This window comes from Mustela lutreola, chromosome 8 (assembly GCF_030435805.1).
Source record: "Mustela lutreola isolate mMusLut2 chromosome 8, mMusLut2.pri, whole genome shotgun sequence".
Lineage (NCBI taxonomy): Eukaryota > Metazoa > Chordata > Mammalia > Carnivora > Mustelidae > Mustela > Mustela lutreola.
The window spans coordinates 31169681-31194634 of NC_081297.1; the positions used below are offsets into that span (position 1 = coordinate 31169681).

General features: G+C 34.6%; 1 protein-coding gene across 1 annotated transcript in view; it reads left to right on the forward strand.

Annotated features, from left to right (window-relative positions):
- Window positions 1–24954, forward strand: part of CCDC7 (coiled-coil domain containing 7) — a 469805-nt gene that overhangs the window by 24636 nt on the left and 420215 nt on the right. The window contains exons 6-7 of the mRNA XM_059187454.1: window positions 22440–22460; window positions 22778–22810. Coding sequence (XP_059043437.1) covers window positions 22440–22460; window positions 22778–22810 — 54 coding nt within the window. The remainder of the gene's footprint in view (window positions 1–22439; window positions 22461–22777; window positions 22811–24954) is intronic.

Below are 24954 nucleotides of genomic sequence, written 5' to 3' on the forward strand. Positions count from 1 at the left end.
ATGATCATGTCTATCAGTCTCAGAACTCTTTTCATCTTGCAAAACTGAAACTGTATGCATTAAACAGTAACTCCTTATGACCCCTTACCAGAGCCCCTGGTAACCACTGTTCTACTCTGTGTTACTATGAGTTTGGTGGGCTTCTTCTCTTTATTTCTCTCTTTTTTTCTCTCTCTTTCTCTTTCTTCCCTTCTTTCTCCCCCCCCTTCTCTCTTCCTCCCTCCCTTCCTTCCTTCCTTTCTAGATCCACAGGTAAGAGAGATCATGCAATATTTATATTTTTGTGTCTGGCCTATTTCACTTAAGGTTTTCCAGATTCACCCATGTTGTCACAAACGACAGGACCTCCTTCTTTTTATAACTGAATTATATTTCTCTGTGTGTGTGTGTATGTGTGTATTACAATTTCTTTATCTAGTCATCCATCCATGGTTACTTAGATTGTTTCCATGTCTTGGTGATTGTGAATAAAGCTGCAGTGAACATGGGAGTGCAGGTATTTCTTTGAGACACTAATTTTGTTTTCTTTAGATATATATCTGGAAGTGGGATCACTAGATCATATGGTAGTTCTGTTTTTAAATAATTGAAGAGTCTTCATACTGTTTTCTGTAGCTGCTGTACCAGTTTCCCTTCCTACCAATGGTGCACACGATTCCCTTTTCTCCAAATCTTTGTCAACGGTTGTTTTCTCTTTTTGATAATAGCCATTCTAACAGGTGTGAGGTAGTATTTCATTGTGATTTTGATTTGCATTTCCCTGATGATGTTGATGCACCTTTTCATGTTCCTGTTGGTCATTTTGTATGTCTTCCTTGGAAAAAAATGTATTTTGCCCATTAAAAATTTTTTTTTCCACTCTTGAGTTGTATTAGTTCCGTATATTTTTTGGATGTTAATCCCTTATGAAGTATATGCTTTGCCAGTATTTTCTTTCTTTCCATAGAATGCCCTTTTCATGTTGTTGATTGTTTCCTTGACTATGCAGTAACTTTTTAGTTTGATGTAGTCCCACTTAACTTATTTTTGCTTTTGTTAAACTTTGCTTTTGATGTCATGTCCATGAAACCATTGTCAAATCCAAAGTCCCGAAGTTTTTATTCTGTCCTCTTCTAGGCATGTAATAGGTTTAGATCTTATATGTAGGTCATGGGTTTACTCTGAGTTAATTTTGTAACGGTGTAAGTGGTGTAAGTGTCCAATTTTATCTTATTTTTTTGCATGTTTGTATCCAGTTTCCCCAGTGTTATTTGTTGAGAAGATTCTACTTTCCCCATTATCTCGGTACTCTTATCAAAAATTATTTTGCCATATGCAAAGGTTTATTTCTGATCTTTCAGTTTTGTTCTATTGTTTCTTTATATTTAAAATTTTTAATTTTTTATTGAGGTGTAATTGACACAATGTTACATTTGTTTCAGATTATTTTTTATTTTAATTTTTGAAAATCGAGATGTAATTGGACTGTGATATAATAAACTATATCAGTTTTAGGTGTAGGTATGTATATATCTTTATGCCAGTAAAGTGCTTTCTTTTTTTTTTTTTTTTTTTTTTTTTTTTTTTTTTTTAAAGATTTTATTTATTTATTTGACAGAGAGAAATCACAAGTAGATGGAGAGGCAGGCAGATAGAGAGAGAGGGAAGCAGACTCTCTGCTGAGCAGAGAGCCCGATGCGGGACTCGATCCCAGGACTCTGAGATCATGACCCGAGCCGAAGGCAGCAGCTTAACCCACTGAGCCACCCAGGCGCCCCTAAAGTGCTTTCTTTATTACTGTTTCTTTGTAGTATATTTTGAAATCAGGATATTTGAAGCCTCCAGCTTTTTCTTTTTCAAGATGATTTTGGTATTCAGGATGTCTTGAAATCCCATGTGTATTTTAGTATGTTTTTTTCTATTCCTGAAAAATAGTCCATTGACATTTCTACAGGAATTATATTGAATCTGTAGATCACTTTGGATAGTATTAACTTTTTAACAATATTAAGTCTTGGGGTGCTTGGGTGGCTCAGTGGGTTAAAACCTCTGCCTTCGGCTCAGGTCTTGATCCCAGGGTCCTGGGATCGAGCCCCACATCAGGCTCTCTGCTCTGTGGAGAGCCTGCTTCATCCTCTCTTCCTGCCTCTCTGCCTACTTGTGATCTCTCTGTCAAATAAATAAAATCTTTAAAAAAACAAAAAACAATATTAAGTCTTTGAATCCATGAGCATGGATGTTCTTTCCATTTATTTGGATCTTTGATTTCTTTTAGCAGTGTTTTCTAGCTTTCTGTGTATATATCTTTCACCTCCTTGGTTAGGTTTATTCCTAAATATTTTTAGATTTTTGATGTTATAGTAAATGAGATTGCTTTCTTAATTTTCATTTTTGGATTGGACACTGTTAATATATAGAAATATAATTGATTTTTGATTTTGTGTCCTGCAATTTTGCTGAATTTATTAGTTCTAACACTGTGTGAGTGTGTGTGGGTACGTGTATGTGTGTGTATTGTGTGTAATCTTTAGGGTTTCCTATAAGATCATGTCATTTGCAGACAGGGACAGGTTTTTTTTTTCCCGTTTTGTATGACTTTATTATTTTTTTCTTTTTAAATTTCTCTGGAACTTCCAGTACTATGTTGAATAGTGCTGGTGAGATGGGCAGATTTGCCTTGTTCTTGATACTAGAGAAAAATCTACCAATCTTTTCCCAGTGAGTATGCTCTTTGCTGTGGCCTGTTTTTATATGGATTTTTATTTTGAGTTAGTTTTCTTCTATTCTTAGTTTATTGAGTTTTTTAAAATCATGAAGGAGTGTTGATTTTTACAAAAGCTTTTCCTCCATCTGTTGATATGATCCTGTGGTTCTTGCTCTTCATTTTGCTTATGTGGTGTATTATATTGTTTCATGTTACTACAAATAGTGAGCCAGGCTTGTGTTCCAGACATAAATCCTTTTTGGTTTTACTGTGTGATCCTTTTAAAGTGTGTGTGTGTGTGTGTGTGTGTGTTTTTTTTTTTTTTTTTAATATGAAGTAGACTTCACGCCCAGCATGGAGTCCAACACCAGGCTTGAACTCACGATCATTAATACCGAGACTGAGCTGAATGTGTAACCGACTGAGCCACCCAGGTGTCCCTTAATGTGCTTTTGAATTCTTTTTGCTAGTATTTTTGTATCGTTTTTTCCATTTTCTATTAATTATTCCTTAATTTATATTTATGTAAATATAATTTATTAATTATTAATTATAAATTTAAATTATATTATTTATGCATAATATAGAATATAGAATGTTTATATATTATATTATTAAAAAGAAAAATATAAAAAATAATAAAATCACTTACTTGTATTAATCAGGAATATTGGTCTGTAGTTTTCTTGTGCCTTTTTTGTTTTGATATCACGATAATGCTGGCCTTATGGAGTTGGTTTTGGAATTTTCACCTTTGTGATTCTTTGGAAGAGTTTGAGAAGTGTGTTAATTCTTTTTCTTTTTCTTTTCTTTCTTTCTTTTTTCTTTTTTTAAAAGATTTTATCTATTTACTTGACAGAAAGAGCAAGAGAGAGAGCATGAGAGGGGAGAGGGTCAGAGGGAGAAGCAGACTCCCTGCTGAGCAGGGAACCCGATGTGGGACTTGATTCCAGGATTCCAGGATCATGACCTGAGCTGAAGGCAGTCACTAACTGAGCCACCCAGGTGCCCTGTTAATTCTTTTTTAAGTGATAAAATTCTCCAGTGAAGTTCTGGGCTTTTCTTTGTTGGTAGGTTTTTGATTACTGCCTCAATCTCCTTACTAGTTACAGGTCTGTTCAGATTTTTTATTTTTTTGTGGTTTGGCCTTGGTAGATTGTATGTTTCTAGGAATTTATCCATTTCTTCTAGGTTATCCAGTAGTCTTTTATGATCCTTTGTCTTTGATTGGAGTGGACATCATTGTAATATCTCTTTCATTTCTTTATCTTTTTTTTTTTTAAGATTTTGTTTATTTATTTGACAGAGAGAGAGAGTGATAGGGAATACAAGCAGGGACAGTGGGAGAGGGAGAAGCAGACTGCCTGCTGAGCAGGGAGCCTAATGCAGGGCTCAATCCCAGGACCCTGGAATTATGACCTGAGCTGAAGATAGATACTTAATGACTGAGCCACTCAGGGACCCCTCTCTTTCATTTCTAATTTTAGTTATTGAATATTCTCTTTTTCATACTTCATATAGCCAAATGTTTTTCTTTGTTTATCTTTTCAGAAACTACTCTTGGTATCATTGATTTCTATCCTCTATTTCATTTATCTCTGCTCTAGTATTTATCTCCTTTCTTTTGCAAACTCTGGGTTAAAAATTTTGTGTTGTCCTTCCTTTTGGTGAAAGGTTATATTGTTGGTTTGTGATTTTTAAATGTAAACATTTATGACCATAAACATTTTGTACTGATTTTGCTCACTAGCATTGTTTTGGTATTTTGTTTTTTGTTTTCATTAACCTTCAGGTATTTTCTAAATTCTATTATAATTTCTTCTTTGACCTATGGATTATTGAAGAGCATGTTGTTTAATTTTCACATATTTGTAGATTTTTTTTGTTTTATTCCTGCTATTGATTTCTATTTTTACACCATTGTGTTTGAAAAGATGCTTAGTGTGATTTCAATCTTAAATTTGTTAAAACTTGTTTTGTGTCCTAACACGTAGTCTACTTTGGAGAATTTTCTATGTATGCCTGAGAAGAACATGTATTTTGCTGTTGTTGGGTGGGGTATTTGTATATGTTTGTTATGTCTGTCTATTTTACAGTATTGTTTAGTCCTTTATTTCTAATTGATATTCTCATTGTTCTTATTATAACTGAAATTGGGGATATTGAAATATCCTACTATTACTGTGTTGCTGTTTCTCCCTTTTAGTTCTTTAGTGTTTGCTTCATATATTTGGGGGCTTTAATGTTAGATGCATGTATATTTATAATTGTTACATCTTCCTAGTGAATTGACCCTTTTATCATTACATAGTATTCTTTTTCTTTTTTTGATAGTTTTCTCTTAATCTCTATTTTGTCCAGAATGGCCACCCTGGCTTTCCTTTCCCTTTGGAATGTCTTCTTCTATACTTTTACTTTGAGCCTCTTTGAGTCCCAAGATTTAAAGAGAGCTTGTTATAGGCAGTGTATAGTTGGATATTTTTATTATATTTAAGAAAAATAATGAATTCAGTCTGTGTCTTTTTGTTGGTGTGTTTAATCCATTTACATTTATTGTAATTACTGGTAGGAAGGGCTTACTATTGCCATTTTGTTAATGTTTTCTGTTTTGAAGTTTTTGTTTCTTTTTCTTTTTGGTATCTTTTGTGGTTTTTTTGTTTGTTTTGTTTTATTTTGTTTTTGTTTTTTAAAATGACATATTTTGATTCCCTTCTCATTTCCCTTTGTGTATATTCTATAGATATTCCCTTTGTGGTTATCATTGCAATTATATAAAACTTATTAACATTATAGCAATCTATTTTAAACTGATAACAACTTCAGTTGCCTATAAAAACTGACTATTGGGGCACCTGGGTGGCTCAGTTGTTAAGTGTCTGCCTTTGGCTCAGGTAATGATACTAGGGTCCTGGGATCAAGCCCCATATCAGGCTCCCAGCTTGGCGGGGAGCTGCCTTCTCCCTTTTCTGCTCTCCCTCTTTTTGCTCTCTGTATGTCAAATAAATAAATAAATAAAATCTTTGGGGGAAAAAACTCTACTTACATCCTTTCCTCTTCTATTTTATGTTACTTGTGACATAAATTACCTCTTTTTACATCGCATGGACATTAATTTAAATTTATAGTTAGTTTTCATCTTACAGAATTTCTGTGCCAGATTTATAAGTGATTTGTTCACCTATTTATAATACTATAGGATATTTGTTGATATATTTATCTTTACCAGGGAATTTTATATTTTCATATGGTTTTGTGTTGATGTTTATTGTTTTTTCTCTTTAACTTTTTGGACTTTTAGGACTCCCTTCAGGATTTCTTGTAAGGAGGATCTAGTGGTGATTAATTCAATTCAGATTTTTGGAAAATCTTCATTTATCCTTCATATTTGAAGGGCAGTTTTGCCAGATACAGTGTTTGGCAGTTTTTCTTTCAGTGCATTGACTATATCATCCTGTTTCTTTGTAGCCCATAATCTTAATGGATAGAAATCTGCTGATGATCTGATGAGAACTTTCTTTTATGTAATGAGTTGTATTTCTTTTGTTGTTGACAAGATTCTCTGTGACTTTTGCCAGTTTGATCTCAGGGTAGTACCTTCAGATATTTTCCTAGTTAGAGTTCTTCAAGTTATTTGAATTTGTATGTCTGTTTTTCTCCTCAGATTTGGGAAATTTTCAGTCATTATTTCTTTAAGTAAATTCCACACCCCTTGGTTTTTTCTTCCTTCTTCAATTCCCTTAATACATATTTTATTTTGTCCCACGGTATCCCATATGTCCTTTAGGATCACTTCTTCTTTTTTCTTTTTTTTTCTTTTCTACCTTGATTATTTTGAAAGTCTTTATATCTTCTTGTTTGCTGATCCTTTCTTTTACCTGGTCAAGTTTATTCTTGAGTTCCTGTAATGGATTTTTTTTTTTTTTCAATTCAGTTATCATATTCTTTAGTTCCAGAATTTCTGTGTAGTTTTTCTTCATAGTTTTATTTTTTTTTCCTCAATATTTTCATGCTCATGTACTATTTTTCTGATTTCCTTTGGTTGTTTGTTATCTCTTAGCTCATTAAGTATCATTAAGTATCCTTATGATGACAGTTTTGAATTTTTTGTGAATTTGTATATTTCTGCTTCTTTAGTTTCTGGAGATTTAATCTTTTCTTTTAAATGTGCTGTGGTTCCCCTTTTCCTTTGTATGTCTTGTTACTTTTTTTGTTCAGATCTGGTGTCTGAAGCATCAGCTAACTCTTCTAGATTTTATGGTCTGATTTCCTATAGGGAGGATTTGCTCCATTCAGTCTGCCTAGTTTCTGGAGACCTCTTAAGCCTTTTTTTGAGTAAGTGTTCCTCTGGGCTTGTGTATGTAATCTATTAGAAGAGGCTTGTAGGTTTCTTTTTCCTTTTCTTTCTTTCTTTTTTTTTTAAATTTTATTTATTTATTTGACAGAAACCACAAGCAGGCAGAGAGGGAGAAGCAGGCTCCCTGCTGAGCAGAGAGCCCGATGTGGGCCTCGATTCCACGACCCTGAGATCATGACCTGAGATCATGACCTGAGTGGAAGGAAGAGACTTTTTTTTTTTTTTTTAAAGATTTTATTTATTTATTTGTGTGAGAGAGAGAGTGAGAGCGAGCACAGGCAGACAGATTGGAAGGCAGAGTCAGAGGGAGAAGCAGGCTCCCTGCGGAGCAAGGAGCCCGATGCGGGACTCGATCCCAGGACAAGGAAGAGACTTAACCCTCGGAGCCACCCAGGCACCCTGGCTTGTAGGTTTCTACTCAGGTACTTCCCCTAGTGCCTTTCTGGTGCTGCTTTAAATATCAGTACAGGAGCTCCACCCAGTGTCTGTTTTTGGTACTGCAAACCCTAGTTCTTTGTGTACTCTAGTCTTAGTTCTCAGAGATTCTCAATCTGGCTGGCATCCTTTTGAGGTCAGCACTTGTATAGAGGCAAGAGGGAAGCTAGCCCCTTGGGCAACCTCTCGCCCTAAATGTCCGAATGTTGGATGTGTGTTCCACTCCTTTCCATCCCCAAGGGGAAAACAAGAGTTGAGGATTTCTTCCCAGTTGTGCTGCAGTGTGAGTATAAGGAGAGGCTCTGACAAGTTAATGTTGAGAGTATCAAAATTTTATTTATTTATTAATTTATTTTTTGGTGGACTTTGATGTGGTTGGTTTTGTCCTTGCTTAAGATATAGGAAACTTACTGGTTTTGGGATTTCTCAGAGCATTTGGCTTGTTTGATGTTAAATCCCTGTTTTTCTACTGGAAGGAGTGTTTCAGGCATCATATTCACTATCTTGCTGATAAAGTCTTGTTTCTTTCATGAGGAATGGTATTAGAAACCAAGATCTAACAGTTAATCAGTGATCCTGGAATGAATGCTTTTATGCTGTATCAGCAGACAAAACTAGGAAATGTGTATAGTATGCACACATATACATATGCACAGTTCATATATTTATATTCTTATTTACAAATAGAGTGCACATATACATGCATATATACATAAATAGACATATTTAGAAATCGGGAGTCCTCACAGACACCTTTAGTTCCAGTCTCTCACCACAGGTCTTATTCTTACTTTCTTTTATTTCATATGTATATGTCCTTCTTCCCACAGTTAGAATTCTAACTCTTAACATCACTACATTTACTCTTTTGTTCAATCTTATAATACTTCCAACATCATTTAAGAATTTCCTCTTTTATATCACTATGAAAACAAATGTACTAAAAAGATTTTGTGATTTCTTTTGAACTACCTTCCCACCCCCCACCGCTTAGCGTCATTTTTGTCCAAGACTTAGTATAAGGCATACGTTAAATTCTGTGTTGATGAGTAAGTTGAACAGTTGTTTTTTTTTTTCTTTTACTAATTTAACTTGTTTAAGTTTGAAACAAAAACTGTAACTCAAAAAAATATATATACCCCCATGTTAATTGCAGCATTATTTATAATAGCTAAGATATGGAAGCAACCCAAGTATACATTAATAGATGAATGGATAAAGAAGATGTGGTATGTGTATACGTGTGCGCGCGCGCGCACACACACACACACACACACACACACGAATATTATTAAGGTATAAAAAGAATGGTATCTTGCCATTTGTGACAATATGGATGAACTTAGAGTGTTTTATGCTAAGTGGTAGCCAAAGGTGGTGGTGGTGAGAGGTGGGAGAAATGGGTGATGATGATCAAAAGGTACAAGTTTCCAGTATATGATAAATAAGTTCTGGGGATATAATGCACTGCATGGTGACTAGAAAAAATATAATAAAAATTTAAAAAACAAAGGAAAGTAAAAAGATGAACAACTACGCAATTTAAAGCTAGCATAGCCTATGGTTAGACAAATTAGAATTAAGGCAAATAAAATTAGAGATGAACCTCCATACAATGATCACAGTTTTGGTTCACCAGGAATATATAATACTCCTTAAGCTCAACTCAATAATAATACCACATGAAGGGGGTAGGGTGTTGTCCTGAAAGAGGTGGTATACGTGTCGAACCAACTGTGGTGCTATGTTCCCAGTTACTGGAGTTATACAGGTCCAGGAATCAAGTGGATTTGCCTTCTCTTCTCATCACTCCCAATGATCCAAATATTGCCAAATATTTGGCAATATTTATTTCTAGTCCCTGCGAGTCGAGATACTATGGTATTGGAGACTGTGATCCTACAGGGGTGGTATTGTTTACTAGAGGTACAGTAATAGTTCCATTGGACTTCAAACAGCTGTCTTATCCAAGTTCAAAAATTCATGCTAGCTTCTAGCTGAAGTACATTGTGTGTTTTTGCCTGACTGGCAGGCTGGAATTGCTGCAGAGTTAATATTCCCAGAATTGATGAGTAAGTATCCTTTGTGGACATTTATGAAGTGTATTTACAGTGCTCTAAAATGGTCCCTCATAAGATTGAGCCTCAGTTGCTCCTAATAACAACTCATGTTTATGGTCTATACACACCATTCTTTGTTTGATTTCTCCACTCTCTTCCCACATTTTTTGGGATTGCCTTACAAACTGCTTGCACACAGCTCTTGTCTCAGTATCTGCTTTTGGGGGAACCCAAACTGAGATAATATTGTTATTAGAAGCTAACATATTCTTGTACCCAAAGCTTATGTAGACACTGAAATAAAGGTAAATTACAGTGTAATTTTACTTGTTAAAAGGTGTAAAAATCCTAAGCAAAACATGGCAGGTTGAATCCAATAATTTATTATGCCTTTCAGATGAACCAACCATTTGTTTATTATGAAGTGGTATTTCATATGTCTATAATAATATTTCTTTTTCTGTAGTCTGCTTTGTTTGATACTGATGCAGTTACTCTTATGATAGAGTTGTCATGGTATTTCTTCCACATAACCTGTTTATCTCTTTCTATTTAAAATGTGTTTCTTATAGACAATTTTTTTAAAATTTTCAGTCTGATGATATATGCCTTTAATTGAAGTGTTTTGATCATATGCATTTAATGTAATAATTAACATGTTTAGGTATAAGACTGCCATTTTGCTTTTTTTGGTATTGTTCCTCTGTCATGCCTGCCTTTATATTTATTTATTTATTTATTTATTTATTGGTTTTGAGTTATGTAGTTCTTTGTATATTTTGGATGTTAACCCCTAATAAGATAATCATTTGCAAATATCTTCTCCCATTCAGTAGATTGCTTTTTTGTTTTGTTGATGGTTCATTTGCTATGCAAAAGCTTTTTATTTTGATGTATTCTTAATAGTTAATTTTGCTTTTGTTTCTCTTTTTCTAAGAAGCCTATCTACAAAAATGTTGTTGGTCAGTGTCAAAAACAAAACAATACAAAACAAAACCACAGTGTCTGTGTTCCCTTCTAGGATCTTTATGGTTTCAGGTCTCACATTTAGGTATCTAATCCATTTTTAATTTATTTTTGTGTATGGTATAGAAAATTGGCCCAGTTTCATCCTTTTGCATATAGCTGTTCAGTTTTCCTAGCACCATTTATTGAAGAGAGTGTCTTTTCTCCATTGTATATTTTTGTCTTCTTTGTTGTAGATTAATTGACTGTATGAGCATGGGTTTATTTCTGGATTTTCTACTTTGTTCTATTGCTCTATGAGTCTATTTTTGTACCAGTGCCATACTGTTTTCATTACTATAGCTTTATAGTATTATCTTAAAATCTGGATTTCTGCTACTTCAACTTTATCTTTTTCAAGATTGTTTTGGCTATATGGGTCTTTGATGGTTCTATACAAATTTTAGGATTGTTCTAGTTCTGTGAAAATGCTATTGTTATTTTGATAGAGATTGCATTAAACCTAGATTGCCTTGGGTAGTATGGACATTTTAACAGTATTAATTCTTTCAATCCATGAGCATGGAATATCTTTCCATTTATTTGTGTCCTCCTCCTATTTCTTTTATCAGTGTTTTATGGTTTTTAGAGTAAAGGTCTTTCACCACCTTTGTTATATTTATTCTTAGGTATTTAATTTTTTTGGTGTAATTATAAATAGAATTCTCTTAATTTCTTCTTCTGCTGCTTTATTAGTATATAAAATGCAACAGATTTCTGATTATTAATTTTGTATTCTGCAGTGTTACTAAATTCATTTATTATTTCTAATAGTTCTAATAGTTGAGGGTTTCCTATGTATAGCATTATGCCATTTGAAATAACAACAGTTTAATTTCTTCCTGAACAATATGGATGATTTATATATATATATTTTTTTTTGCCTGATTTCTGTAGCTAGGACTTCCAGTACTATGTTGAATAATAGTGGTGAAAGTAGACATGCTGTCTTGTTCCTGATCTTAGGGGAAAAACTCTATTTTTTTCCCCATTGGGTATGTTAGCTTATGTTTTTTCTTATATGGCCTTTGTTATGTTGATGTGTTTCTGCTAAACCCACTTTTTAAAGAATTTTTATCACGAATGGATGTTGAATTTTGTCAAATGTTTATTGAGACGATCATGTGGATTTTAATCCTACATCACATTAATTTGTGAATATTAAATCTATGCTTGCATCCCCAGAATAAATCCTTTTTTTTTTTTTTAAGGTTTTATTTATTTGAGAGACAAAGCATGCCTGAGTGGGGGAGGGACAGGTGGAGAGAGACAAATAGACTCCCTGTTGTGTAAGGAGCCTGACACTGGGCTTGATCCCAGGAGCCTGTGATCATGACCTGAGATGAAGTCAGATACTTAACCAACTGAGCCACCCAGGCACCCCAGAATAAATCCCTCTTGATCGTGGTGAATGATTCTTTTAATGTATTGTTGAATGTGGCTTGCCTGTATTTTGTTGAAGATTTTTGCATCTATGTCCATCTGTGATATTGGCCTTTAGTTTTAGTTTTGTTTTGTTTTTGTATTGTCTTTCTCTGATTTTGGTATTAGGGCAATGCTGGCCTTGTAGAACGAACTTGGAAACTTTCCTTTTTTTCCTGATTCTTTAGAATAGTTTGAGATAGGTATTAACCCTTCTTTAAATGTTGTTAGAATTTGTCTATGAATCCATCTGGTCCTGGACTTTTATTTTTTGGCAGTTTTTAGATTACCAGTTCAATTTCATTACTAGTAATTGGTCTTCAGGTTTTCTGTCTCTTTCTGATTCAATTTTGGAAGACTGTATTGAAAGGTCCCCTAATGATAGGTCCGTGATCAAAGGAGCGAGACTGATACAAAGCGAAAGTCAAGCAAAGCTTTATTTTGCGTCAAGCATCGAGAATCAAACTGACAGTTCTGGGCCGCCTCTTACAGAGAGGGCGACCCCTCTCTGCCTTACTGACTAATTTTTATAGAGCAAAGGCCATGTGGTTGAGCCTGGCCACACACAGGTGGCCAATGAGATTGCCACACACAGAGAAACCTGCACAGTCATGCTAGGTCACACACAGGTGCCTGATTGAATTACAATTCACCCCATAGTAGCTATTTCACCTAGCTTATCACCTTGGTCAGGATTGGTGCCCAAAAGGCAGGGCCCACACTCCTTGGTAGCTAGGGAGACAGTATGCATGCCCCACTGACTGGATGTCTCCAACTGGCCCGACTCATCCCTGAATCCGGGCTCTGTTATATCCACCTGACCTGACCCGCCCTTGTATTTGGGCTCTGTTATCGGGGACTGGTTGACCATAATTTACTGGTTTCCTGGACTTGCTTTTAAGTAAGTTTCCCTGGTGGCGCCGGGGGCGGGTGTGTGTGAGGGGGGTGGGGGGTGGGTAGGGTCAGGTTAAGTTTTACTGTTTAACCAGATGGAATCACTCTGGCTAAATAGGCCCTTACAGAATATATCTAGGATTTTATCCATTTCTATTAGAATGTCCAGTTTGCTGATACACAATTTTTCATAGTATTCTCTTATTTTCTGTTGTATTTCTGTGGTGTTGATTCTTCTCTTTTGTTTCTGATTTTATTTATTTGAGGTTTTTTTTTTCTTCCCTCTGATGAGTCTGGCTAAAGGTTATCAATTTTATCTTTTTAAAGAAGCAGCTCTTGGTTTCATTCATTGATCTTTTACATTTTTAAAAGCCTTGTTCTTTATTTATCTTCTGATCTTTATTAGTTTTTCTTGCTTCTATTCACCTTGGGCTTTGTTCTTTTTCTGGTTCATTTAGGCATATGGTTAGATTGCTTGTTTGAACTTTTTCATATTTCTTGAGGTAGGCCTATGTTGCTATATATATCCCTCTTAAAACTGCTTTTGCTGTGTCTCAAAGATTTTAGACAGTGTGTTTTCATTTGTCTCCATGTATTTTTCAGTTTTTTTCTTTGATTTCTTCATTGACCCTTTAGTTGTTTAGTAGCATGTTGTTTAGCCTCTGTGTGTTTGTATTTTTTCATTTTTCTCTTCTGACTTTTAGTTATATATCATTGTGGTTCAAAAAGATGCATTTATTTCAGTTTTTAAATTTATTGAGACTTGTTTTGTGCCTAACATATGATCTATTCTGGAGAATGTTCCATGTGCCCTTGAGAAGAATATAGATTCTGTTCTTTTGGATGGAATGTTCAATATATATGTGTTATGTCTATTTGGTCTAATGTGTCATTCAGAGACTTTTATTGCCTTATTAATTTTCTGTCTGAATGATCTTCCTACTGATGTAAGTGAAATGTTAAATTCTCCTACTATTATTGTATTATAATCAGTTTCTCCCTTTATGTCTGTTTATATTTGCTTTTTGTATTTAGTTGCTCTAATACTGGATGCATAGATGTTTACAATTGTTCTATTTTCTTGTGGTATTGATCCCTTTATTGTTACGTAATGCCTTTCTTTGTCTTTTTTTAGTTGTTGTTTAAAAGTATTACTTATTGATATAGATATTGTTACTTGGCTTTTTTTTTTTCTTCCATTTGTAAGGGTCAGTATTTTTCTATTCCTTCACTTTCAGATTGTATGTATCTTGGGTCTGCATTGAGTCTCTTTTAAGGCAGCATGTAGATGATTCTTACATTTTTTGATTCATTATGTCACCCTATGTCTAAGAAATTAGGCCATTTACATTTAAAGTAGTTATTGATAGTATGTACTTATTGTCATTTTGTTTATTTTATGGTTGATTTTGTAGTAGTTCTTCTTTTGCTCTCCTTCTTTGGGATGGAGGATTTTCTATATTGTTATATTTGGCTTCTTTCTCTTTACTTTTTTGTATCTTTTATAGATTTTGGGTTTGTGGTTACCATGAAGTTCATATATAACATCTTAAGCATATAGCAGTCTCTATTAAGTTGCAGTTATTTAAGTTCAAACACAGTCTAAAAAACCTTTTTGTTCTTTATATTCCCTCCAATATGCTGTCATATTTACATATTTTTACTCATAATTTTCTTACATTTAATTATGGCGTTTTTTTCTTAAGTTTCCTTCATTTTTGAAGGATAATTTTTCCAGATATGTAATACTTGGCATTTGCTGTTTTTTATTAATTGCATTTTAAATATTCCACCACATTACCTTCTAGGATCCATAGTCTCTGAGGAGAAAAATAAGTGGTTATTCTTATTGAAGAACTTTTATACATATTACTTCTCTCTTGCTGCTTTCAAGATTCTATATTTGTGTTTGGCTTTCAACAGTTTTATTATAATATGTCTTCATATGAATCTTATTCATTTATTCTACTAGGAATTTGACATATAAATCCTTATCTTTTCTCAAATTTGGGAAGTATTCAGTAATTATTTCCTTATTCTTCCTCTCCCCCCTTTTCTTTCTATTTTCCTGGGAGTATTATAATGTCTATATTGATATGCTTGATGATATCCCATAATTCTGTTAGGCTCTGTCCTTTTTTTCATTCATTCCTCTTCTCCTCAGACTGGATCATTTCAATTGGTCAGTCTTTAAATTGACTGATTCTTTTGCTTGCTGCTGTCAAAACCCTCTAGTAAAATTTTCATTTCAGTTATAGTTCCTTTTGTCCAGTTATTTAAGTTTCCATTTCTAGAATTTGGTTTCTTTTTAAATTTCTGTATCTTTCTTTATATTTGTTAAAATACTATATTTTGTTTCCTTTAATTCTTGTCCATGATTTCCTTTAGTTCACTGAGTGTATTTAAGACAGTAAACTAAGTTTTTGTCTACTAAGTCCAGCATATAAGCTTCCTTAGGGACAGTATCTGTTTATTTTTTCCTTCAAATAAGTCACAATTTCTTGTTTCATTGAGTGCTTGCTTCATAATTTTTTGTTGAAAACAAGATATCTTGAGTATTTTATGTGGTAACTCTGGGTATCAGATTTCCCCCTCTGTAAATTTTGTTATTTTTGTTTAGTGACTTTTCTAAGCTATTATTTTTTAAATAGACTTAATTTTTATTTTTAATTTTTTAAAGATATTTATTTATTTGATAGAGATCACAAGTAGGCAGAGAGGCAGGCAGAGAGATAGGAAGGGAAGCAGGCTCCCTACTGAGCAGAGAGCCTGATGTGGGGCTTGACCCCAGGACCCTGGGATTGTGACCTGAGCAGAAGGCAGAGGCTTTAACCCACTGCGCCACCCAGGTGCCCCCAAATAGACTTCATTTTTAGAGCAATTTTATGTTCTCAGCCAAATTGCATATAGTACAGAGAGTTTCCATATACCTGCTATTCCTATGCATGCATGGGCCTACTCTATTAACAACATCATGCACCAGAGTAGTATCTTTGTAAGATCTATGAAGTTATACTACACATCATCATCACCCAAGGTCCATAGTTTACATAAGGCTTTCTCTTGGTGTTGTACATTCTATGGGTTTTAACTAATGTAAAATGATACAATTACAGTATCATACAGAATGGTTTCACAGCCTTAAAAACCCCTTGTGCTCCACATATTCATCTTTTTTTCCTTATCAAACCCTTGATAGCTTTATGTCTTTCGTTTTTCTTTTCCAGAATGTCATATAGTTGGAATCATACAGTGTATAGTCTTTTTAGGATTGGCTTCTTTGACTTAGTAATATGCGTTTAAGATTCCTTCATGTCTTTTCATGGATTGCCAGCTTGCTTTATTTATTTATTTATTTATTTATTTATTTGGTGCAGAGTGATTTATTGTATAGTTGTACCACAATTTGTTTATCCATCACTTATTGAATGACACCTTCTTTGCTTCCAAGTTTTAGTAATTATGAATAAAGCTTCTGTAAACTTCTGTGTGCAGGTTTTTGTATGGACATACATTTTCTTTTCTCTCTGTCTTTTTTTTTTAAAGATTTTATGTATTTGGTAGAGGGATAGAGAGCACAAGTAGGCAGAGTGGCAGACAGAAAGAGAGGGAGAAGCAGGCTCTCTGCTGAGCAAGGAGCCCTATGTGGGCTCCATTCAGGACCCTGGGATCATGACCTGAGCTGAAGGTAGGTGTTTCACTGACTGGACATAAATTTTCAACGCATTTGGTTAAACACCAAAGATTGCTAGGTATTATGGTTAGAGTATGCTTAGGGGCGCCTGGGTGGCTCAGTGGGTTAAGGCCTCTGCCTTCAGCTCATGTCATGATCCCAGAACCCTGGGATTGAGCCCCACATCAGGGTCTCTGCTCAGCGGGGAGACTCCTTCCCCCTCTCTCTGTTTCTGCCTACCTCTCTGCCTACTTATGATCTCTCTCTATCTGTCAAATAAATAAATCTTTAAAAAAACAAAAAGAGTATGCTTAGTTTTTAAAAAAACTCCTCAAACCTTTTTCCCACTGAAGTTTTTTTTTTTTTTTTTTATTTTTTTTATTTTTTTATTTTTTATAAACATATATTTTTTATATACATATATTTTTATCCCCAGGTCTGTGAATCACCAGGTTTACACACTTCATAGCACTCACCAAATCACATACCCTCCCCAATGTCCATAATCCCACCCCCTTCTCCCCAACCCCCTCCCCCCGGCAACCCTCAGTTTGTTTTGTGAGATTAAGAGTCACTTATGGTTTGTCTCCCTCCCAATCCCATCTTGTTTCATTTATTCTTCTACCCACTTAAGCCTCCATGTTGCATCACCACTTCCTCATATCAGGGAGATCATATGATAGTTGTCTTTCTCTGCTTGACTTATTTCGCTAAGCATGATACGCTCTAGTTCCATCCATGTTGTTGCAAATGGCAAGATTTCATTTCTTTTGATGGCTGCATAGTATTCCATTGTGTATATATACCACATCTTCTTGATCCATTCATCTGTTGATGGACATCTAGGTTCTTTCCATAGTTTGGCTATTGTGGACATTGCTGCTATAAACGTTCGGGTGCATGTGTCCCTTTGGATCACTACATTTGTATCTTTAGGGTAAATACCCAATAGTGCAATTGCTGGGTCATAGGGCAGTTCTATTTTCAACATTTTGAGGAACCTCCATGCTGTTTTCCAGAGTGGCTGCACCAGCTTGCATTCCCACCAACAGTGTAGGAGGGTTCCCCTTTCTCCGCATCCTCGCCAGCATCTGTCATTTCCTGACTTGTTGATTTTAGCCATTCTGACTGGTGTGAGGTGATATCTCATTGTGGTTTTGATTTGTATTTCCCTGATGCCAAGTGATATGGAGCACTTTTTCATGTGTCTGTTGGCCATCTGGATGTCTTCTTTGCAGAAATGTGAACAAGAACCATATGATACTCTCAATAGATGCTGAAAAAGCATTTGACAAAGTACAACATCCCTTCCTGATCAAAACTCTTCAAAGTGTAGGGATAGAGGGCACATACCTCAATATCATCAAAGCCATCTATGAAAAACCCACCGCAAATATCATTCTCAATGGAGAAAAACTGAAAGCTTTTCCGCTAAGGTCAGGAACACGGCAGGGATGTCCATTATCACCACTGCTATTCAACATCGTACTAGAGGTCCTAGCCTCAGCAATCAGACAACAAAAGGAAATTAAAGGCATCCAAATCGGCAAAGAAGAAGTCAAATTATCACTCTTCGCAGATGATATGATACTATATGTGGAAAACCCAAAAGACTCCACTCCAAAACTGCTAGAACTTATACAGGAATTCAGTAAAGTGTCAGGATATAAAATCAATGCACAGAAATCAGTTGCATTTCTCTACACCAACAGCAAGACAGAAGAAAGAGATATTAAGGAGTCAATCCCATTTACAATTGCATCCAAAACCATAAGATACCTAGGAATAAACCTAACCAAAGAGACACAGAATCTATACTCAGAAAACTATAAAGTACTCATGAAAGAAATTGAGGAAGCCACTGAAGTTTTTAACTCTTGAACTTGTCCATGCTGGGCTTCCAGCAGTTCATTTACAGCTTGGGTTTTCTTTTTTTTTCTTTTTAAAATATTTTATTTATTTATTGGACAGAGAGAGAGATCACAAATAGGCAGAGAGGCAAGCAGAGAGAGAGGAGGAAGCAGGCTCTCTGCTTAGCAGAGAGCCTGATGCGGGGCTGAATCCCAGGACCCTGAGATCATGACCTGAGCTGAAGGCAGAGGCTTAACCCACTGAGCCACCCAGGAGCCCCGAGCTTGGGTTTTCTTATCTCACTGCTAGTTCCTGTGGAGGTTTTTTCTCATGGATTTCTGCTCTGATAATTTCTGCTTCTCAGGATCATCTGTTTGTCTCTTTAATTTTTGGTGATGTGATTTGCTCAGTCATCTCAATTCTGTGATAGATACAAGAACAGTTGTTCATTTTCAGTTCATTCAGCTTTTCTTGTTAGGGCAGAGTGACTGACTAATCCAGGCTCTCTGCATGCCGGGTTGGAAACCAGAAGTGTAAGCTATTTTGAAAGTCTGTATTCCTTGATTAAATATTTTGTCTCTCAGGCCTCTGTTCCTATTGCTTATGGTTAGTTGGATTTGAAAAGATTTCCTTAAATGCGTTGAGCCACAAGAAGAAAAAAAAGGAAAAGGAGAAAAAATTATTTCCTGTTCCTTCAAGATTGGCTTTGTGTTGAGGCACTCCTTCAGAGTTTAGCCGGGCTGTTTACAAATCTTGAGTTAGCTTTCATTTTCTGCTTGCTCTGAGCTAAAGATAACCCAAATGTGAGAGTTTAGTGTCTACTCAGATATTTTCTAAGCATGAGTTCTGGCTTGGGCAAATGCATGGCTTATTAGGATTCCCCCTTATATATGGGATCTTTTCAAAATCCTTTTTTTCCAAAGTAACTTTCTACTCAGCTTTTTCTTCTGTACTGTTGACATGTGTATTATTTGCCACATCTCCAAGGAGCTGTGGTTTGTTTATTTGCCTTTCAATGGTGAGGAATGGCCTCCACTTGTTTGTTTGTTTGTTTGTTTTTGTTGTTGTTCTTTTGTTTTGGTTTGGTTTTGTTTCTTTTTGCCTTGAGAGAATTTTGAGCTTCATGAAGCCAGGCAAAAGCTGCCAGTCCTTCAGGACTTCTCTTGGCTTCAGTGATACCATATGCCTATCTGGAATTTTAGTTACAGATTATTACTTCACTTTAAAAAATACCATGCCATTTTCTCCTTAGGAAGCTTTTTATGATAGCAGCATTGAGTGCCAGCCCCATTAGCCACTATTTTTTTTTTAAGAATAGGATATTTATTCAGGTGGCTAACAGACACATGAAAAGATGCTCAATATCACTTATCATCAGGGAAATACAAATTAGAACTATAATTAGATGTCACCTCACATTTGTCAAAATGGCTAAAATTAACAATACAAGAAACAACAGATGTTGGGGAGGATGCAAAGAAAGAGGAACACTTCTACATTGTTGGTGGGAGGGCAGACGGGCCAGCCACTCTAGAAAATAACATGGAAGTTCCTCAAAAAGTTAAAAATAGAACTACCCTATGATCTAGCAATTGCTCTACTAGGTATTTATTCAAAGAATTAAAAAAAAATTAATTTGAAGGGGGGAGACATGCACTCTGATGTTTATATTACAGCAGCATTATCATCAGTAGCCAAATTATGGAAAGAGCCCAAATGTCCATTGACTGATGAATGGATGAAGAACTTGTGGTATATATACACAATGGGATATTACTCAGCCATAAAAAATAATGAAAATTTGCCATTTACAACAACATGGATGGAACTAGAGTACATTATGCTAAGTGAAATAAGTGAGTCAGAAAGACAAACACTAAATGATTTCACTCATATGTGGAATTTAAGAAATGAAGCAGATGAACATAGGGGAAAAAAAAAAAGGGGTAAACCCTAAAACAGACTCTTAACTATAGAGAATAAACACGGTTGCTGGAGGGGAGGTGGACAAGGGGATGGATTACAGATGGGTGATGGGCATTAAGGAGGGCACTTGTGATGAGCACCGGGTGTTATATGTAAGTGATGAATCATTAAACTCTACTCCTGAAACTGATGCGACCCTATATGCTAACTAATAGGAATTTAAAGAAAAAATTGAAACAAAAAGAATAGGTTTTTTACTGGTTATCTTGCCTATAGATTTTTCTTGTGTTTACTTTTCTAAGAATAAATTTTGTTGTTTGCTAGGTTAGAGTGTGTGGTGAAACCGTTTCTGAACCTTAGAATTTCTGAAAATATTTTAAAATCATAAAAAGTAATAAAAATAATAAATAAATTAAAAAAATAAATTTTATTTTGGCTTCACACTTACATGATAATATCTTTAAAATTAGAATGGTGGAAGTTTAATATTTTCCTGGGGTACTTCATATATATTCTTCCACATTTTCATAGAATTTTCTCTTTCTATTTAGTATTTGCCTAAAATTGATTTTCTCACTTCTGATCAGTTTTCATTTTCCACTTTACCAATAATGTTCTGGATTCAACATTACTAGAACTGATGTTTTTCTCACTAGTTGAGAAAGCCTTTGTTCTCCAGTGGTTTAAACAGTTTTTTAGTGGTTTAAATGGTTTATTTAAGGTTTAAATAAACTCTGGCTCTAATGAATGGGTGAACGGATATATGATGGTTTCTCATCATCTTCTGAGATAGGAAAAGAGGTTTTGAGAACCTTGGAATCTCTGTTGATAGTGGGAAGAATGAGTTTATTCCAAGGTAGTATGCCTCAGTGAACATTAGTTTCTAAATCCTTATGTAGCTGAAATTATTTTCCTTCAGACTTGGATATTTATTTACTTTGGTATGTTTTCTTGAGGATCTCAGCCCTTTTTGCTTAGATTTCTGATTTCTTATGACTTAGCACAGGGATTCTCAAAATTTAGCATGCAACAGAATCAGTTGGAGGGCTAGTTAAAACACAAATTGCTGACCGTACTGCCAGAGCTTTTGATTCATTTGACTGGGGTCGGGCTTAAGAATTTACATTTTCTGTGGTGCCTGGGTGGCTCAGTCATTAAGTGCCTGCCTTTGGCTTAGGTCATGATTCCAGGGTCCTGGGATCCAGCCCTGCATCAGGCTCTGCGGGAAGCTGCCTTCTCCCTCTCCCACTCGCCTTGCTGGTGTCCCTCTCTTGCTGTGTCTCTGTCATATAAATAAATAAAATCTTAAAAATAATTTACATTTTTTTACACAATTTTACACAAATTTACACAAACAAATATCTTTGTTTAGGTGATGCTGATGCTTCTGACTGTGGGACCACAATTTTTGAATTATTGCTTGAGAGTTAGTGTGGCAGAAGAGAGATTTTAGAGTAGCCTGATTTTTTTAGTTGAGCAACTTTTTTTTACAACTGCCTGAATGAATGTAGTAATATTTTTCTTCAACAAAGTGGTTAAAGACTTTTACCTGGATGTGATAGAATAGGCTTGTATTTTGTGTGGCAAGCATAATCATTCTAACATTACATTTTCTAAGTGTTAAGTGTTGGTATTTTGGATATTTAATTTTTGTCACAATCTCCCAAACCATTTTTTTGCATTTTCCATTAAAAATATCAGGTAATAGTATAGTATCTTATAGCTTGATTTTTTTAGGCCTGTTATCAGAGCAAAGTCATATTGAAGAGATAATGTTCTTATGATAATGCTTTTTATTACCATACTCTCTGTTATATGAAAAAAATATCTTCCAAGAGGACTACTAATTTTTTTCTTTACCTATATTAAGAAAATATATGAAATCATATATGTGAATTATTTTGGGCTATCCTAATATAGATCTATAGAGATGAAAATTTTTCTAGAATTGAGTTATTTATGCAAGATATACTAAAAACCGTCTGTAATTATGAAAATTATGATTTTGGATTATAGATTTATAGTTCTAGTAATTTGTAATTTGCATTTTTCTGGTTGAGAATTATAGAGGTATCACATCATACACTGTGAAGAATTCTTATTTTTAAATGTTTTAATTAAAACTTTATTTTCCAGATTTTGGAATCTCTTTTTAAGGTATGTTTACTATATTGCAGTTTAAGCCTACTAACATTTAGTACAGAAATACATATTAATGGGGAAGAGGTTTCTAAGCATTGAGGAAATAAAAAGAACTCCCAAACTTGCTACTATGTATATTTAAATAAATGTTATGTTCGAGCTGTACATTGCATTAGCTCCATTCTGAACCCTAGGTTAAATGATAATGATGTTGGTTCAGGGTGAATATTTCATAGATAACTCACACACACATACACATACAAATGCACTCATGTCTACCCGTATGTTTGAATAGCTTGCCAATAAGTATTTCTTTTTCTTTTTTTTTTAAGTGGTTTCAGCGACAAGTCAATCATATGGAAGAGGTAAGTATAACATTTCTTAATTGTAAATTAAATTATTTTGTCTCATCTGAAAATCTATTTGAAATAAAAAAATTTTGAATAATCATTATTTATAATCTTTTAATTTAGGTAGAGAAGGAACAAATGGGTAGAGCAAAATGTTTCTCAGTGATTACATATACATTCCTACGTGTATCTGGAATGCTCTTTTTGACACATTCTTTCTCCTAAAATTAAATAATGGAAATTTAATTATCATTTTTACTAATTTACATAAAAGAATGACAAGAGAAGACTTAGCAACTTAACTTAAATATTTCTCCTGTATTAAAAAAGGATGTATAATATATTTACTTAAAAAATTATATTTGGTTTTCTTTAAACTTAATGTTATTTTAATGATTTTTTTTTTTAGATTTTCAGATGTTTTATGACCATTTTGAAAGCTAGTAGTCTCTAATCTTAAGGGTTTTTAATTCTATTTTGGGAAAGAATTTATGCTATTAATATAGCAGAATGATTCTAGGGTAGCCTCAGTGATTTATAGAATGATTCTTGTTCTTCATTGGTTGTGCTTATGGTTTAGTCCAATTAAGTACCACTGAATCCCAAGCACTTTAAATAAGTTCATTTATTTGTGATATAAAATGAAGAAGTAAAGATAGAAATTGTAACTGATATAAAATTAAGAAGTAAAGATAGAAATTGTAACTGTCTCCTAGCACCCTCTTATTTTACCTTTGGCTCCAGAGTAGAATTTTGCTTTAGGATAGATATGGCTGACATTGGAAGAGTGTTAGTAGCTCTTCTTTGCCTATGATAGATGGGTCATTATCTTTCCAGAGATGTAGGGTTGAGGTGAAGTCCACTGTTCTCCCTTCTTATAAAATGTATACTTTGCAACTTGAATAATCCAGCTTGTTTTCTGCCTTCTTTCTTTCATCTTGCTACTTCTTTTTATTTTGTTTTATGCATGGATTTGTCTCACTTTCTTCTTTTTGTACCTAATCCTGTCAATATGAAGACCTACCCCAAATCTTAGCCTCTCAGTTCCTTGACTCCCCATCTCCCCAGAACTAATCTCTTTCTTTACCTTTGGCCCTCACTTCTAGTGATACTCTAGACCTTATCATTAACAAATTGCTTTATTTTAAAATCACTAATTCAGTCAACTTATTCTTGAACTACATATTTTTATCTTATCAGTTATTATTTACATACTATTCTGGCCACTCTTTGACTTTATCAAGACCATTAGTTCATTTATACCTTAACCTTCTTCAGTCTTTTTTACTCATTTTTCTTTTCAGCTTGGAACATATGTCCTTAATAACAGTGAATTTCTTAACTTCCTACTCTTCTTTATCTCTTGCTTTTTTCATTTCACTAGCCTAAAAAATTTAGCCTTGAATAAATGCAGTTATTTACTCTTTGGGCCTTTAGCTTAGCTGTGAAACACTGATAAAGAAAGTGACACAGTTATTCAAACATAATTATTCCAAATACTGCCTTGCAATTCCTTTGCATTTCCAAAATGAATTTCAGTCCTTTTCATCCATCATCTCAATCCCACACTCCCTCTGTCCCATTTTCATTTTCACTGTCAGCCAGTCACTTAAAATGCTTGAAATGCAAGCCACTGGTTAGAACTCCTTCAGTTTGCTACCAAACAAAAATTTCTTTATATCCATGCTCATTCTATCTTCCTTTGCTCTCATTAAACAGATATTTTTCTTCTTTCTACTTAAGATTCATTCTCTTACTTGTTTTGGGTCTTAAGAAATTTGATCAGTCATTCTCTCTTATATACTAAACTTTTCCTAATCAATTGTGTCATTCCTTTCAGGTTTTACATATGCTCACATCTCTCTAATTGATGTAGCATTCCCTCCAGTTATAGACCTATTTCTCTTTTGCCGTTCATAACCAATTTTTAAAAAACTACTTTGTATGCATATTTGCTTACAAGGGAAATAATTATTAGATATTATTGGGGATAAAGGCACAACCCGAGATTTATAAAAGAGAGAAGAGAAGTGGCTCACTTGGTTAAGTGTCTGCCTTCTGCTTAGGTCAGGATCTCAGGGTTCTGGGATCCAGCCCCATGTGGGGCTCTCCATTCAGTGGGGAGTCTGCTTCTCCTCTCTCTCCCTCTGCTCCTCCCC